General features: G+C 39.0%; 1 protein-coding gene across 3 annotated transcripts in view; it reads left to right on the top strand.

The window, feature by feature from the left end:
• The window catches only part of Arhgap15 (Rho GTPase activating protein 15), a 638,684-nt gene that overhangs the window by 38,360 nt on the left and 583,123 nt on the right, over positions 1-17,201 (top strand). The window contains exon 1 of one of the 3 annotated variants that reach the window (XM_029472910.2): positions 431-723. The exons of the other annotated variants lie outside the window; for them this stretch is intronic. Within the exon in view, the coding sequence (XP_029328770.1) occupies positions 670-723 (54 nt within the window). The 5' untranslated portion in view covers positions 431-669. Of the gene's footprint in view, positions 1-430; positions 724-17,201 lie in introns of those variants that run through there. 3 annotated transcript variants of the gene reach the window in all.

Below are 17,201 nucleotides of genomic sequence, written 5' to 3'. Positions count from 1 at the left end.
ACCTAAAACTGCTGGGAGACACCTGTCCCCGACAAGAAATGATAGATGAGGTTTCAGGTACCCAGAAAGAAGAGGGAGGAGGTAGCCCTGTGGAGGGCTTGGGAAGTGATGCTGAGACAAGTGTGGGGTTAATATCACGGGATACAGCAGTGCCCAGGGATGCTCAGCCCCATCGCTCAGTGTGGCAGTTATTGTAGCAATACTTTCATCCCAGGTCATGAACAAACCTGGGATAACAGGTGTCACTTACGTGGCTTTCTGAGGAAGCATTAGAAAGGTTTACAAATCTAGAGGGCTAAACGAGCCTAGAAAGAGCCAACTCCTGCACAGCATTTATTTAGGTTGCTGAAAGTGAGAATATAGTTTTATTAAAAAGATCTGACAGGAGTCACACGGTGTTTGATGCAGGCGAGCTGACAGAGGCAGACAGTGAGCGCTGATTATCCCCAAAGTCACTGTCAGCTAGGATTGATTTTCACTTTCTCCATTTATGTAACGGTTCCTGTAATACAGCTGACCCCGAATCACGTTACCTTGTCATTTCTCTGCATGGATCAAGAAGAGATGAGCTGAAAATAGCTAGACACCGACCTTGAACTTGCCAGAAAAGTGAGAAGTGACAGTGGGCTTTTCTGTAGTTTATCCGGGAGGAGGAAGACACACTGTTCTATGCCGAGTTCACCGCAGCAGCACAAGGGGGCAGAGCAGTACTGGAGATCACAGGTAAAAAGCGGTAGCTCTGTTAGGAGACAGATCTATGTGAGAGCAGAGGTCTGATTTCTACATCTTAGTGAAACATAAAGGAGAATTACTGATGAATCAAAATCTCAGGTCCCATGATGTTCATAGTCAGTAATCTAAAATTGTACATTCTAATTAAAAGAGGTTACCTCATATTCTGAGTGCCAGCAACTATGCTTTTCCACTTGGTTATCTGCAGGGCCTCGTCTTTTATTTATATACTACTCTACCTTCAAAACAGCCCCCAGTGCAGTCGGGATTGGCAGGAGAGTATTATGACAAGCTCCAAAGGTAACTTGCAATTTTGAGATAGGTGAAATGTGAGGGAAGGAATGGGTTTTGCCAAGGAACTCTAAGTTTGTCTGTGTGTGTGTATTTTCTAGTGTTATTGTTTGCCTCAGTTTTCAAAGACCACCTTTTAATAGACCATGATTATAAGCAAGGTTAACCTTAAACAAGGCATAGTGAAGAGTCCTTTACTTATTGAAACCGAACCGTCGTTGGTTCATAGGTTAAGTTCATACAGTTTACCATGTTAGGCAGAGAGCTGAGAGATCAGCAAAGAGTAACTCAATTGACCCCCAGGAGCTGGTTACAATGCTACAATACCATCTTTGCATGTATAACGGCTCATAAATAGTTCTCCAAATCTATGTAATTGCTAGATCTTTTCTTACATGTGGTAGATTCTACATGTCTGTGTACAGGCTTACAGCTTATGCGAATACATACAGAGTTCTATATCTGCACATATATATTATATATAATATATATTATATATAAAGAAATAGCACACAACTAAGCACATACAGCTGTATAATATATACTAATTTGTGTATTTCTGGAAAATAATTATTTACTTATAATTACAGGCAGAAAAACCAATATCAACTTAATAATCTTTTGTAGGGTCAGCCCAGTATGTTCTGCCAATGTTAAGTTCTAAAAATAAGTGGAATTCTAACTTTAAGGGTGCAATAAATTGGGGGTCATTCTGTCACCAAAAATGAACCCAAAAAATATCTTCAGTATATGAGTCATCACAGAAATTTTTAATGCATAGATTTGGGCCTCCAGTACCAGGAAAGACACAGTGCCCCGTGTGGGGAACTGAGCATGTCAGAGGGGCACTGGAACCTTCACAGCTCTGAAGTGTGTGTCTAATGCTGATGTCTCTCAAGCAAAGTCTTGGGGAGCTGTGTAAGAGTCTCACAGACTCTGCCTTCCTGCCCCTGCTCTGAGGGGGGTGGACTGAGTGCATAGACCTCCGGGAGCCCTCTCTTGGGTGGTAGTAAATCCATCCCTAAATGGTTGATTAGCCTCTGCGTCTAAGGTCACCGATGATATAAAGCTGTTGATAGCTAAAATAATTCCCCCGAGTTTGGTTTGGGTTTTACTTTTTTTCCCCCCTATTCCCTCTTTTCAGTTTGCAAGGCTTTTAATAAGGGACTCCGCTCCCTGATGTGTTCAGATTCAGTTCATTGTTGCCATCTGTTTAATTATCCTCTCAGGTTTGTGTTGGGAAGCATGAAAGTATTTTTCCTCCAGCCTTTGAATCCCTATGTTCCTAAAGAGACGTGGGTAAAGTACGTGTCAGTTTTCAAAGAGCATATTAAAAACTGATAAGCAGAACCATCTCCAGCAGCAGCACGGAAGGCCAAGGCATTATTTTGTACATTAATGCTTGTTGCAACTAATTAGCAAATGTACAGCCTTGTGGCTCTGTGGCAGACGAGACGCTGTCTCCATTACAGGCAGTCTCCTCTGGTGCTTCTTCCAGGTGATGGGTTTTTTTTGTGGGTCCTATTTACTTCCAATGCACTGACAGGAAGTTTATCAGGAGAAGCGATGGGGATTTGGGTTGGAATGACACATGTGTCATATGTGTTTGTCATATGGCAAGCAGGGTTACCAGTGTGCTAATGGTAAGAAGAAACAAGTCCAAGAAAACAAGAACAGGCTCTTTGGGAAAAGAGGAAAACTGGGAGGGAACTCAGAATCTCATTATTCTCTCCTTTCTCCCACTCTCCCAGTCCTCCTTGTCTTCTATCTTTCTCAGTATGAATACTTCATAGCAGCATTGAGTCCTTTTCTTCTGGTTTTCAGACTCAGCACCATGATTTTGCTCTGGTGGTCATAGTCAATCTGATGCATTTTTCTCTATGCAAAAGACATGAGAAACAAAGTAGTGGCTGATGCGGACTGCTTATCAATAAAGTTGTATCAAAATTAAGGTGTGTACTGGCCCTAGGGTAAAATAACACACACTGACACAAATAAGTGTTTCAATATCCAGAGGTCACCCAGAAACTCCAACAAGAATTAAGTTCCAGTATATCTGCATCCCAAACCAAAGAAATCAAATCGCTGTCAATTAGAAGATACTTTTTCCCCCCTGAGATTCCAAGATGCTCTTTTTATACTGCGTTGGATGGTGTTCAGAAATGGCAGGCTTGTTTTTATGTCCTGGCTTCCCAGAGCATCAGAACCAGGGGTAGTTAGTGTGCTTTTCTATGATGCAGTGCCACTAACCACACTGTGTCTTAGCCTTATGCTTGTACAGAATCTCTGGTGAGAGCAGTGATAGCTGCACTTCTCTCTGTCACCTTTGGTCACCTGACCTGCTTTCTTTCCCACAGGGTGAAAGAAACCTACTGTCTTGTATATGCAATGAGAAGGGACATGTGTCTTCTTGCATTGGATAGTCCTGGATCATATCATGTAGCACCAAGTGACCCAATATAGAAAGACAGGAAAACAAAGTGACAGTTTTGTTTAATATAAACTAACATCAAAACAAGAGGCCAAAACCTCCAGGCCCACTGCCAGATCACACAGATTAAATGGCCAGAGTTGGTGCTGTCCTCTCAAAATCTGTTGAAGGCACATTTTTTTTTAATCAGCAGTCCAAGGTTAATGAAGAAATAAGCCCAGCTTGGGTCAGACAAACTGAGTGTAAGTCCCACAAGTCTGTGAATCCCCAGGAAAGCGAAACTGGCTGATACTTGACAATACATCACACACTGTGGCCTCACCCATCGATCATTGCCCAACAATGGGCAACCTTTCACGGCAGCTTCCTCTTTTGCCATGAATTATTGACAGTGTTAATGTCAATATCACGTTACCAAATAGACAGGAAAGAAATTTAAATTCCTGGTGTACTATCCTTAACTTCTGTGCTACTAAGAGAGACAGAGACACACATGCAGCGAGAGGAGAGAGAGAGAACGAGAGAACGAGAGAGAGAGAGAGAGAGAGAGTTCTTAGAATTCCTTCTACACAGAGTAATAATTCTTACAGTTCTCATCTATAACTAAAACTCACCATCTCAACATAAATAAGCTCCTTTTCACTGAGTGGTCACCTTGTCAACTCAACCTGTGTATTCTTTGAGTGGCCCCAAATAGAAAGTAGAATAAGCCAACTGCTTTCACTCAGACATTAATTTTCTATTTAAGCATTCCACAGACATAGCTTAGCCCTCACTGCTAATGTTACAAACTACTTTGGAAGCAGAGGTACAAAGGAAAGAGTGTTCCTGTCTCCTTGTAGGTTACTTACCAATGGAGTGAGGGAGCCCCCTAATCCTGGGATATCAGGGCTCAAATTATCCATTCATGCCGACCCTAATGCCTGCACCTCCTCAACACTTTGTGCTCTTATTGGGGTTATGTATGAGCAATGATTGTAAATATCCCGGGAACTAAGAAATGTCATTTATTTTAACTTCTAGAAGGTCTTCTTGTGATTGTAAATACCACATAAAATATTTTTCTTTTTAAAACATATTTATAATTGTGGGATCTCCCCTGATTTTAAGCTCTCTCTGCATAGTTTGATACCTCCCCTGTGTGCCCCTTGCTAGACACACACGTACAAGTTAATGGAGGATGATTTTTACAACAGATGAAACTGCTGTTGTTCTTATCTGATTAAGTGTGTGGGTCCTTTTCCATTCACCACTGATCTTAACCCTCCCTTTGTGTATTAAGTCAACGATAAGCTTAATTGATGGTAAAATAATAATTTATGACTAAAAATAATATATTAATGCATTTGTTTATCTGATCTTTGTCCTTGATTTCAGGAAACTGAATGCAGACCTCATTTAGGCATTTACAGAGGAATCAGAGCTGTCACGTTCCTGCCTTCTGAACTTGTTACTTTGCTCTTGGCTTTGAGATTTGGTTGAGCGTTATCCTTCAGGTCCTCGTGATTTATGGAGCTGTGTGCGATTGATTGCACCTTGTACTCAATCTAATTTATAAGCCTAACAAAGCAGCCCCTGCCATTAGGGTTCTCTTGTCTATATAAAATGAACAAACCAGGATTGAACAAACCATCCTGGCCCTTAAAATGTCCCACCAATCTTGTGCTTACACTAGATTCGACGTGACATTAGCCATGAAGGAAAGCCCAGACTACGGGGTGAGTGACTGAGGGACTGTCTTGAGGCACATTCCAACCATCAGGAAGGAAGGAAATAGAACATTTAGATACGCAATTTATTTAAACTGCTTAGACATTCTAGAGCCAAGATAGAGTGTCACTGGGGTATTAAAATTATCTAGTCATTTAACCCCACTGCCTGAGGAGGGGTGCTTTTTTGGCTCTTTTTGATCACCTGATCATACACAAAATGGCATTATTGAGGTCTCATAAGGATTTGCTTCTACCATATGGCATAGGTAAAAAGCTGCCTAGCTATGAAAATGGGTGCAAACCATTCTAGGTGTGTGGAGTTCTTTCTCACCTTTTACCTGTAAAGTTGAGCTCTTCGTCACTCATGCTGCCTTGTCCAACTCCAAGTTCTGGACCTGTTTACTGGGGGCCAGCCTTGGATGACCCACACTTCTCAAATATCACCATCCTATACCTGGAAGTTTGAAAACTGCTTTCTTCGAACATGTATAGATTTGCTTAGAGTTGTTCTCGCCACAACCCTACTTGACTCTCTGTCTACCATGCTCCTTTCTTTTTGTGAAGCTGATAGATTACAAACAATTGATAGAAACTGGGGGAGGAGGGACAGCATAGGATAGGGAAACCAGGGATGCTGAGGGAAAACCAGGAAAATGGATAACATTTGAAATGTAAATAAATAAATTACCCAATAAAAAAATTAAAAAACAAAACAAAACAAGAAAACCAAACAAGTGATCACACCACTGACCCAATAGAGTCCCCACGTATTTATATTCAGGTGAAGTGGCCTTGGTTGTTGTGTTGTTGTTGTTTGTTTGTTTGTTTGTTTGAGCATATTTGAATGTGAAATGCTAGTTGGAGGTGCAGTACTCTTTTGATGGTTGTGTGACCTACTCAGCCCTTGTCCCTGCCTTGAGGACCTTCAGCCATTCCATTGCCTGCTTTTCCCCACGTGAGGACAACGTGCAGATCTTCAGAGCATGCCAATTGTCTTTCCACATGGGAACTCAGACGCTGACAGTTGCTACTCATAAATTTGGAAATGTAGTCTCTACCACATTTCAGTGACAGTATAAAAACAATCTTCCTTTATAGCTAAGGATGAATTTTCTTACTCAGATTTTCCCCTTTGGGTTTAATTTCAATTTTAGACTCTTACATTACTGTAAATTAACAAACATCTTGCTGCCTTTTAGACAACACTAAAAAAGTAACTGTGTTGTCTAAGGAAAGGGTGTTGTCTTGTCACCAAGCTATAAATACTCTGTTTACTCTAGGTTATCTATGGTTTAAATTTCACTTGTTTTGTAAAAAATTATTCTGAAAGCCTGATTAGAAGCTGCTTTAGATGCCAGACAACATGTGGTGACTTAGAACTCTTATCAGAACAAGCACACACCAGGCCGTCAGAAGCCAGCAATGAGACGCCACTCACAGTATTTTATACAAAATTAAGCCAGCTTAGTGTTGAGTACGTATCTAATCCCTTACCATTTATCCTACATCTTGACTAATTAACCTTAACTTAAAGTTTTCTAAACTTTGCCTGAATTTTTATCTCCCTTTCAAGAGCTCGTGACAGCCCACGAGAAGGGGAAACATCCAGGAATATGAACTCTACAAATACAGTCTCAACTTAGCTCTTCAGAACTAAAACTTCTTTTCCAGCAGCCTGTGTTTTATCCAATAGAAGCTTGCAGGGAAACGGAACAGTAGTGTCACAGGAGGGAAAAGGAAAAATCCCTATTCGGTAGCACAGATCGCAGGCCTCGCAGGACATCTGGGCTTACAGTTGGGGTTCTGCTCAGCAGCTTCATTTCACTCTTTTTCCTTCTGTCTTTTTAACTGCACTGACATTTTAACACTGCGACTGCCCTATGAAAACCTGTATAAGCATTTATATTTCTCCTGTCATAAGCTGACTCCCCAAAGAATAGTCAGGAATCTACTGAAGCTAAGTAGCTGTAGTCTCATCAAATTAGCCAGTGCCCCTCAAACTCATAAGAGGACCACCCCTCCCCATCCCGCCCCGTGACCATGCTTTCTAGTGGGCATTTGAGCCAGCAATTCTGATTTTAGTGTCTCCAATCCAGCTTTGACTTGTTCACTGAGGACATCTGAAACTGTACCATTAGTCAAATCAAGACATACAGACCCCTTCCTTAGCACTCCTCCAAGTTCCTGCTTTTATATAGGGATGAGCCTTTGAAAGAGGAAGGCACAGGTTTTTTTTTTTTTTTTCATATATTGTCATTTACATAAATATAATCTCAGGAACCTTTATCATTTGCTGATACCTGGAGACAGTAATTATTGTGCCCATGGCAGTAAATCACCAATGAAAACACAAAGATTTAGTTGGGGAAGAAGTGGCCAGGCTTGGTTCTCTCAGAGTTGTCAGTGGCCAGTGTCCCTTTCAGTCTACTGCAAAGTACATGTTCAAAGTTTCAATCAGTTACATTTCAGTTGGTGGGGACTAAGATATTCTAGGAATTGTAGGCTGAATATGATTCAGGCCCACACAATGTGCTTTTCTACTCCAATAGTAAATATGATTTATTTTCTGATTAGGAATCTGGGGTAGTGCTGGGCAGACTTGGAGACAAATCCTGCCATTGGTCCTTACTGATCATGTGAGTTTGAACTCATGACTGGGTCTTCTAAGGCTCTCAGTAAGGCAAATACAAAAATATCTATCATCTACAGACTAGTAAAGATGAAATACATGGTATGTGTATAAAAAGCCTGATATGGGTGCTTGCATAGTATCTTAACATTTTATTAAATCACCATTATGATGAAGTTATCCATCTGCGGTGTCTTCATAAGCCGCTTCCTGAGCAACCCTGCCATTTTATCATGACCTTTAGGGATGAGCCTGGTTTGTCTTTTCTGTAAAATAGCTTTCCTTTCATTTCTTAAATTGAAACTGGATTCTTCTCTCTCGTATAATACATTTTGACCACAGATTCCTGTCCCTCCTCCCACCTCCCCTCTCTTCCAGATCCAAATCCGCCTCTATTTCCTTCAGAAGAGAGCACGTCTTTAAGTTACCGAAACCAAACAAGTCAAAATGAGCAAATAGATTGAGAATGTCTGTTTATGTTCTGGTCTATCCTGACGCAAACCGCCGACAGTGTTTATCCAGCTTCCTCTTCTTGATTTTTAGCTTGCATGCTTATTCAGGACTGAAATATGTTATTATTTTAATAATGCCTGTTGGTTTCTGTCTTTACTATGGCTCATGGTTAGTTCTTGCATTGCAATAATATAAATGTGTAACTATTGAAAGCATCCATTATGTGCTTGGAACTGGACTGTTATATAACAAAGGAGGTGATTAACCCTCCAGGGAAGCAGTTGACAATGGGGGTGAGAGGCAACTCTAAGAGTGTCTAATACCAGAGCTGGAACTCTGTGAAGCGTACTTCTTAGGTCCACCCTGGAAGAAACGAATGAGGATCAGAAGCGTCAGTCACTGAGTTTATACTTACTGAAATTTACTTTAAGACCCAATCAAAACTTGACTTCCTACGCTCACTTTTATGTCAGACTTCCTTTTGTCTGAACTCTGATAACAAACGCTCACCTTTTTAATGATATACTTACGTATTATTCATAGCTTTGATGTTCATTCTGTCTTGAAAATAGTCTAACTATTGTGTTGCGTTGCATTGGATTTTACATTTTTATACTATGAAGCACCCACTCAATTGAAAGTGCCAGCACCAGATCCTCTGTATATGTTACAGCTGTTAGATTGATGTTCTTATGAGACTCCTACCAATGAGAACCGTTGTGTCTCTGATTCTTTTGCCTGTTCTTGGGGCTTTTTTCCTCCTGTTGGATTGCCTTGTCCATCCCTGATATGAGCGCTTTTGCCTTGTCTTATCATATCCTGTTTTGTTGTGTTTGGTTGTGATATTAAAGATCTGCTCTTTTCTGAAAGAAATGGAAAAGGGATAAAATCTGGAAGGGAGAGGAGGTGGGGAAAGACTGGGGGTAGGGGTGGAAGCTGTGGTCAGAATGTATTGTATGAGACAACAATCCAGTTGCAATTTTAAAAAAGAAAGGAACCATCTTATAGTAAAGATAAACCAGGCTCATTCCTGTTTTTGATTACGTGTTTTTCTTAAGGACTGGGAATATGCTCTACCTGACACCTTAACTACAAATGTTTCTGTACTGCCAAGAAGTGGCAACCATACCATGCCTTTGTTATGACCATTTTGTAGCCATGCCTTTGTGTCTCAAGGCTGTTATGTTATGGTCTACTTGTTATGTTTATGGTCTGCTTCTATAACCCCACCTATTTGCTTGTCAGTCCTTCATTTGGCAACTCCATACTCCTGAGTTGTAAAAAGCGGCATCTTTCCCATGTCCAGTGTTGAGCTTTTGAACCCCATCCTATGGATGACCCATGTACATGAATAAAACTTGCTTTCATTAATTTGTCCATGATTCGGGTCAGGGGTCTTTCTCCTTGCATCTGTGGGATGAACACACAGAAAAAGCAAAGAAACTAGGCTCATTTCTGCTTCACCCAAGGAATAGTGAAAACACTTTCGTGGAAACTGAGACAAATATGAGCAGTCCACCTCTTCCACAGCCTGTTCAGAGTAAAGTGACCCAAACTGGCAAAAGTACCTCTGCTGTACAGGGATCACATTATGAAAGAGTCAGACTTCTGCTGTTCTTTTAACCTTGCAGAGTTGTCCATTAAGAGACAGGAGCATTCAAGCAGAAGCTCAGTGGGAATCATAAGGCACAGGCAGTAGAGTAAGGCAGCGAGAGTCCAGCAGTGACTGTGACTATCGGGTCAGGAACTGAGCTAGACTTATAAGAAGCACCAAAAAGGAAGACAGTTACAGTTTTCTAACCAGTCCTAATCAGTCTGACACAGGCAGGGAGCGCTGAAGATAGTCCTGATTGAGTCTTGCAAAACCCTAGGAGCCATTCTTGTTTCCGTTGTCAAACTGCTTCAAGGCGTACCTGGTGCCAGGAAATTCATCTACCCGTCTAGATACTAAACTTTATCTAGATATAGTTACATGACCTTTTGTAACCACCGAACTTCGCATTTAGTTCTATGTATTGGAAAACTAAATGTAGAGGATTAAGTAAGTAACATGTTTGTGTGTACTTTAATTGTTCTATGTGTGTGTATATATGTATGTATGTATGTATTTATGTATGTATGTATGTATGTATGTGTGTGTGTGTGTGTGTATGTATGTATGTATGTGTTAGTAAGACAGAGGCAGACTTTTCCTATCAATTTAGTGTTAGGATAAAAATTTTCAGACACAGGCCTTTCCCCTCTTCCTGCTCACCATCTTCAGAACATAGCTCTTTTCCTATTGCTTCCATGGCCAGCAGGTGGCTGCTATACTTTCAGTATTTAGTTCTTCAGCTACATTCCAGGAAAGAAAGACATGCACAGGGTATAAGCCTGTGTGCAAGCTGAACCTGCATAATTAGAGGCAACTGAAAGATTCTAAACCAATTAAGTCCCTCTCTGAGTAAAATAAGAGGAAAAACATTGCAAAGGTATGGAACTGTGAGCTACTCCTTCTTAGTGTCTGCATAATAAATCATGGTAGCCGTCCTATGTTAGTGGCACAGAGATAGATGGCGACAAAGTAAAGAGATGTTCAATGTAAAATGGCTGCATTAGTCAAGGTGTCTATTCCTGCACAAACATCATGACCAAGAAGCAAGTTGGGGAGGGAAGGGTTTATTCGGCTTACACTTCCACACTGCTATTCATCACCAAAGGAAGTCAGGACTGGAACTCAAGCAGGTAAGGAAACAGCAGCTGATGCAGAGGCCATGGAGGGATGTTACTTACTGGCTTGCTTCCCTTGCCTTGCTCAGCTTGCTTTCTTATAGAACCCAAGACTTCCAGCCCAGAGATGGCACCAACCACAATAGGCCCTCCCCCCGTTGATCACTAATTGAGAAAATGCCTTACAGCTGGATCCCATGGAGGCATTTCCTCAACTGAAGCTCCTTTCTCTATGATAACTCCAGCTTGTGTCAAGTTGACACACAAAACCAGCCAGTACAATGACAAAGAAAGAAATGGATTGGCTATCAGTAAAAATAGTGAGGGAGGGCTTTTAAATGTGACAATAGCAAAGAAAAAAGGGAAGATACTTGTAGTCATCGTGGAGCTGGCAAAAACAGAGCCTGATAGGGGCCCCCAACTAAGATGGCTAGTGAGTATGAGCTTTCAGGAATATAGCAATGTGATAGTTACAAGATGACAATCAAGTGTGTGAGATTGGAGCTCCAGGTGCTGATTATATATGCCTTGGGGTACGCTTAGATGTCAGCTACCACCATTCAGCAACTGGTGCCACAGTAACAGCCAAAATTCTCACTAAGACATAATGTAGTTCCAGAAAAGTGAATATTCATGAACATATAGCAGTGTCTGTCTATATGCATATGTGTGCTTTGATATACATGTACAATATATCATGATATATATTGTATATTGTATATATATCATGATATGTATACATGTTATATATTATTATATATAATATATTACATACATTATAATGATATAATGTTATAATAACATTAGAGATACCTAATATTTTAAATCTTATTTGTTACAGGAAAACTCAAAACTTCTAACTTTTCCATAGAAAGTACCAATTCTTGTTCAAGAGACTCTATTTCTCATCACAATATCAGTAGGATGAGAATATGTCCAAACTGACTGGAAAAAAAATGACACCTGGATAGAATATGCAAATGAATGTTCAAAGAGAATAAAAGAGCACAAGTCAAAGTAGAGGTAAAACAAGCTACCTGCAGATTCCAGAGATAAGGCACAAAGCAATATCTCCCCATCTTGTCTGAAGAGAGCTGAATGGATATTTTCCAAACCATTTTTTTTCACTCTCAGTTGGGTCCACAATAAAATGATAAATTCTGTTAACCAGAAAAGGTTAGTAGCATGTTGTGTCCTTGGTAGATGGATAATAGACTCTAGACGAAGTTGTTTATGTCTTCTGTATGGGAGTTGTTATACCTCAGGAGCAAAGCACACAAAAACATCAACTGTATATTTGATTTAATCCACTTAAAGCAAAGAAAATCCCACAAGGAACATTATAGGATAATGGAATATGTAAAATTAGTTGCTTTCCAAAAGGTCTTTCCCAGTTCTATTCTCCAGGGCTGAATTCCCTACCCATTTGGCCCTCAGATCTGCAGCCTCTTATTGGAAGATGAGATTGTGGTACTGTACCAGTGCCCACTCTCAATCAACCTGCATTTGTCAAACAATTCCCTCCTATCTGCACAGTCCCTGTGTAGTCACTGTTTGCAATTCTCCTTTGTTTGTACTTTCCATTTGTACCTGGTGGACTCTATATTATATTAATTCATAAAACTGGCTCTGCCAGGCTCCCCACAGTTACAATTATTAAGGCCATAACTGAACCAGTTTCTCTCATCTTGATCTTCAACCAGAAGTTCTTGTCCTGGAGCTTTTGCTTCCCATTAAAATGCTAATGATCACCTCCACCAAATTAGCAGCTTAATAATAATACTAAAAAAAAAAAAAAGAAAGAAAGAAAGAAAAGAAAAAAAGAAAAAGAAAAGCTGAATGAAAAGACTTTGATCACTACCTTTGAGAGTTCAGGATTCTAACATCTCTCCTCTGCATCATTAGCAAACAATGACCTTTAATTAAAAATAAAAGATATACATAAAATAGCTTAAGAAATGTTTCTTTTAAGCATGATGTGTTCTCACATTTTCGTTTGTTTTTATAAAGAACCTCTCAACCTATTTTGCTTGTTTTTCAGATCATACAAAGAGCCCCTTACTTGACCATAGATTATTTTTAATGCTAGTTTTTTTAATTGTACTGCCTTTCCATAAGAACTCAAAGTTAACTATAAAGTTAGTTTTAAATCGACTTGAATCGTAGAAAATTTGTAGTGCTTTGAAGTTTCCATCTGATGTACTTGTTAAAAGAACTGACACAGTTAAATCCTTGTTGCCTGTCCCCACATCCACGGGGACAATGCAGCTACTTGATGGTTCTTTCATTTTCCCATCTCCTCCTGGAAAAAAAAATAGAATAATGACTTTATAATAAAGTCCTTATACAAACACAGTGTGTCCTCAAACAATATTAACCGTATTTTGTAATTGATCACGTGGGAAAGGACCATCTAGGTATCAGTTAGATGTATTAATGTTATCTGTTTCCCTGCTCACAACTAATAGCACTGCAGACTTTACATATCCAGATTTTAAACCCATTTCCCATTTAAGTTATGAATTTTCCCTAGGAGCCCACGGATATAAAATTTGAAAGTGGACTCTGTAGTGGTGGACTGTGCATCCACACATAGAAAGCCACAGAGGGCTAAGAAACTATGAAGCCTGAGTTTTTATGTGTCATTATCTCTTTAATGAATCTCAAGGGCCTCTGAACCAATGAACTGAGAGTCTAGGGAAGCCTCCAGTCTGACCTGAGTGGAAGAAGTGAGGGAGAGCACACAGATTAACAGTGTTCAGTCCTATTAAAATATTCACAGAAGGCTCATTTGAAAATGTATTAACCACATACTAAGTTAAGGCCCACCACAGATCAAATGCTAAGTTTGGGGACAGGAAGCAATTGGCAGAAGTTAATTGGCCAATATTCAGGGAGGAGACTGGAAGAGAGAAGGTTGGGAAGGAAAATGCCCTGATAGCCTTTTAAGACCTGTGGTTGGCAGACATTCTTCTGATAATGATCTGTGTCCATTGGTGTTTCTTCCCTTAGGAGGCAAATGCATGAAGAAATGGTAGCTCTGATGACTCCTGGAAATGGAGCAGGCGTCTGCATGGCAGAGTGGAGGGGAGGGCAGGGTACCAGATGCTTTCATTCTCAACCACATTCAGGATAAATGATGCTCTTGAATCCCCAGGAGCCACTATACTATTATTCTTAAGGCTTCTTCCTTGAAGTAGGAATTAGTGTAGTTTTTCCAGGGAGGAATTTCTAATGACTGCAAACTGCTAATTTCCTCAAGGCCTTATTGTGATGATGACCTTGAAAACTCGACTTTGTTGCCAGATGTTTGTTTAATGAAAAGAAAATACCAAATCCAACTCATAGGGCATAAAACATAGCTATCAACAATGTAGAAATAAGGGAACTGTTAACAATGCAGTGCATGCATTAGCTGAAAGAAATAGAAATTTAGTGATACATTATATCAACTATATATTTATCTTGGGAAATTTTTAAATATTGACAAATTTTAAGGAAATAATCTCTCAGTTAGGCTTGAGTAAGTTCTTTAATTTTGAAAGGTTCTTCAGTGACAACTGTTGATAGGAGAGAAACCACCTCAGTATGTAATTATTGATAGAGATATTCTATTGATAAAAATGTTAAGTAGGCAACTATTTATGAAACTTTTGTTTACTATTTATATGTATAATGTTTTCCCTCAAAATATTAACTGTAATGTTTGAAAAACAATTAAGGAAATTATTCAACAACAAAATAAAATTAATTTATTAACTTAGGTTATAAGCTTCACATTTTTATTCATATGCAGAAGACAAATTAATAATAAATTATTATATATCTTAGTTTTCAGTTTTAGGCAACTAGTTAAAATCTTTCCATGACAGCAAAAGGAAATTTCATTTTTCATGGCTACTTTGCCATTTCATATCAAATAATGAAACAACAATATCAAATACAGAAAACATAGAAAATCCATATAAACATTGTGTATATTGGATGTCTTTCTTTTTACACATATAGACTCCCATTCTGAAATATTTAAACCATAAAAGAAAATTTAACAGCTTTTATACCTTGCTATTTATATATTGTTGATAAAGTATTATTAAATGTTTATTTAACTTACAGAGTTGTGGTCTATATTCTTAAATGGTACTAGTCAAGTTCAGACTGATTTTCATTTTAGATGGTTTGCTCATAAGGTTAGAAAGCAGCTGTCATTGTCTCCCAAAGGATTAACTGGACTTGAAGATTGGGGTTAGGGTTTCATTTTCTTCCACATCAGCCTGCCTCAGCTACCTCTTAACCTAGGGACAAGTTCTAAGAGCTGGTGTTCCTTGAATGGATAATGAAAGCTATGTTATGTTTATATACTAGCTTTAGAAGCTTTTACAGAGTCACTTATGTGGTGATTACAGGTCTATTAAGTTTAAAGGAACATGTTCATGTGCGTTGTGTTTTGGAGTACTTATAGAAAGGAATAAGCTACTTACTTAATGGAATGTAGAAATACTCCCCACTCTGCCTCTTTCTTCTATCTGCCATTGTGAGATGGCATTTTTGTCTTTTGCTAAGGCAGTCTTTTGTCAAGGGAGTTTAGATGGTCTTTTACACACACACACACACACACACACGCACGCACGCACGCACGCACACACACACAAACACACACAATAGAGTTGAACTAAAAGAATTATAGTCAAGGTCTCTCCTTGGTTGTATTTTGTTGACGGACCAATCCTACATCAGCTGCTCTTTAAGTAAGTGGTTCTAAGGACTAATTTGAGCAGGACCCAGCAGAACAATTCTATTGGTTTAAGAAAGACCATCATCACTAATACCAGAGCTTCAGGATAGACAGCATAAAACAACCAGAGAAGTTTTGGTGACAGCGAAAGGGTTTTGGGCATTTTCTACATCTTCCCATCGTCTACTGTTTTGTCCACTCATCTGTTTGCAGTTCTCACTATATCTCCCACGATCTCACAGGCCCTTCAGTAGTTGCCAAGGACAAGCTAAGCAGGAGTGGAGGCACTTCAGCTTCTCAGGTCCATAAGGTTAACCTTATCTTCATAGTTTTTCTAGGCTGTGCCTTGACCCTTTTATGCACATGGGCGTAGGGTAAATGCCACAGAAAGTCCATGATGTACTGTCCTAGTAGGTTAGGTGCAGACAGATATCAGCACTGAAAAGCCCTTTTCTTTCCTTTTATGGTAGACATTGACGACATTTGCAGAACTATAAACCCTTTCTTCATCAGAGAATTGTTTTTGAAGCAAGTCGTTTTCATTGAAAATTGCATGTTAATAGGCAATACATTTCTTATTGTGTTTAAATTAATTGGTACTTACTTATTATTAAAATAACTCAATTTTAGGTCCTTCTGATAAATAATAATACTTGTAGCTTACATTAACAATGTCTTTAAGGAACTTAAACTTTTTAAGAGTGTAATGTACTGTTATAAATATTTGAGAACCTTCTTCTATGTTAAAAATGCAAACCGCTACAGAGGACATAGGAAAAGATGTTATAGGAGATGATAAAATATATCATACCATACTGTGCATGTCTATCTAACGCTCATAAAGACCCTACTCCTGAAGGCAGCAGCTATGTATTATTCTTACAAATAATATCAAAACAATATCTATTTCTCTTATAAACAGGCCTAGTATGGTGTTTAATTTTATACATTCATGAACCATCAAGACATTAAATCAGTTGTTAATTTATTTCTAAGGTATTAAAATATTAAATTGATTAATTATTGATTAGTTTAAAAGTATTCATTTAAATCTTAGGTTTATTTCGAATATGTTTTCTAAATAAATGTTTAATAATTACTAAAATAAGTACTCCAATATTATAGAATTCACCATAGTAAGAAAAATAATACTATGTCATGTGTTTTTAGTAATTGCAGCTGTAATTTTTAAGTGGAATTTTACAATGGCTACAAACCTGCAAACAATATTTAGGCTGATCCTTTTACAGCACAGGTTGAATTTTGCTGCAATTAAGGATGCGGTTTCATTTAATTCTAGTGATTATATTAATAATATGACATAACTTGCAACCTAGAACTAAGCAGTCCTTCCTATTCTCTGAGATTACCCATTTATTTATTTTGGTAATAATGTTGGAGTCTCCAGAAAGCAACACCAAAATCTGAGCTGCAGGCTTAACTAACAAGGTCTTCTGCTCCCCTGTTGGAGCACACAGTAAACACCACACACACACACACACACACACA

This window comes from Mus caroli, unplaced genomic scaffold (assembly GCF_978045245.1).
Source record: "Mus caroli unplaced genomic scaffold, Mus_caroli_1 scaffold_2, whole genome shotgun sequence".
Taxonomy (NCBI): Eukaryota; Metazoa; Chordata; class Mammalia; order Rodentia; family Muridae; genus Mus; species Mus caroli.
The sequence above is the reverse complement of the archived record's forward strand: the minus strand, read 5'-3'. Positions and strand labels throughout refer to the sequence as shown.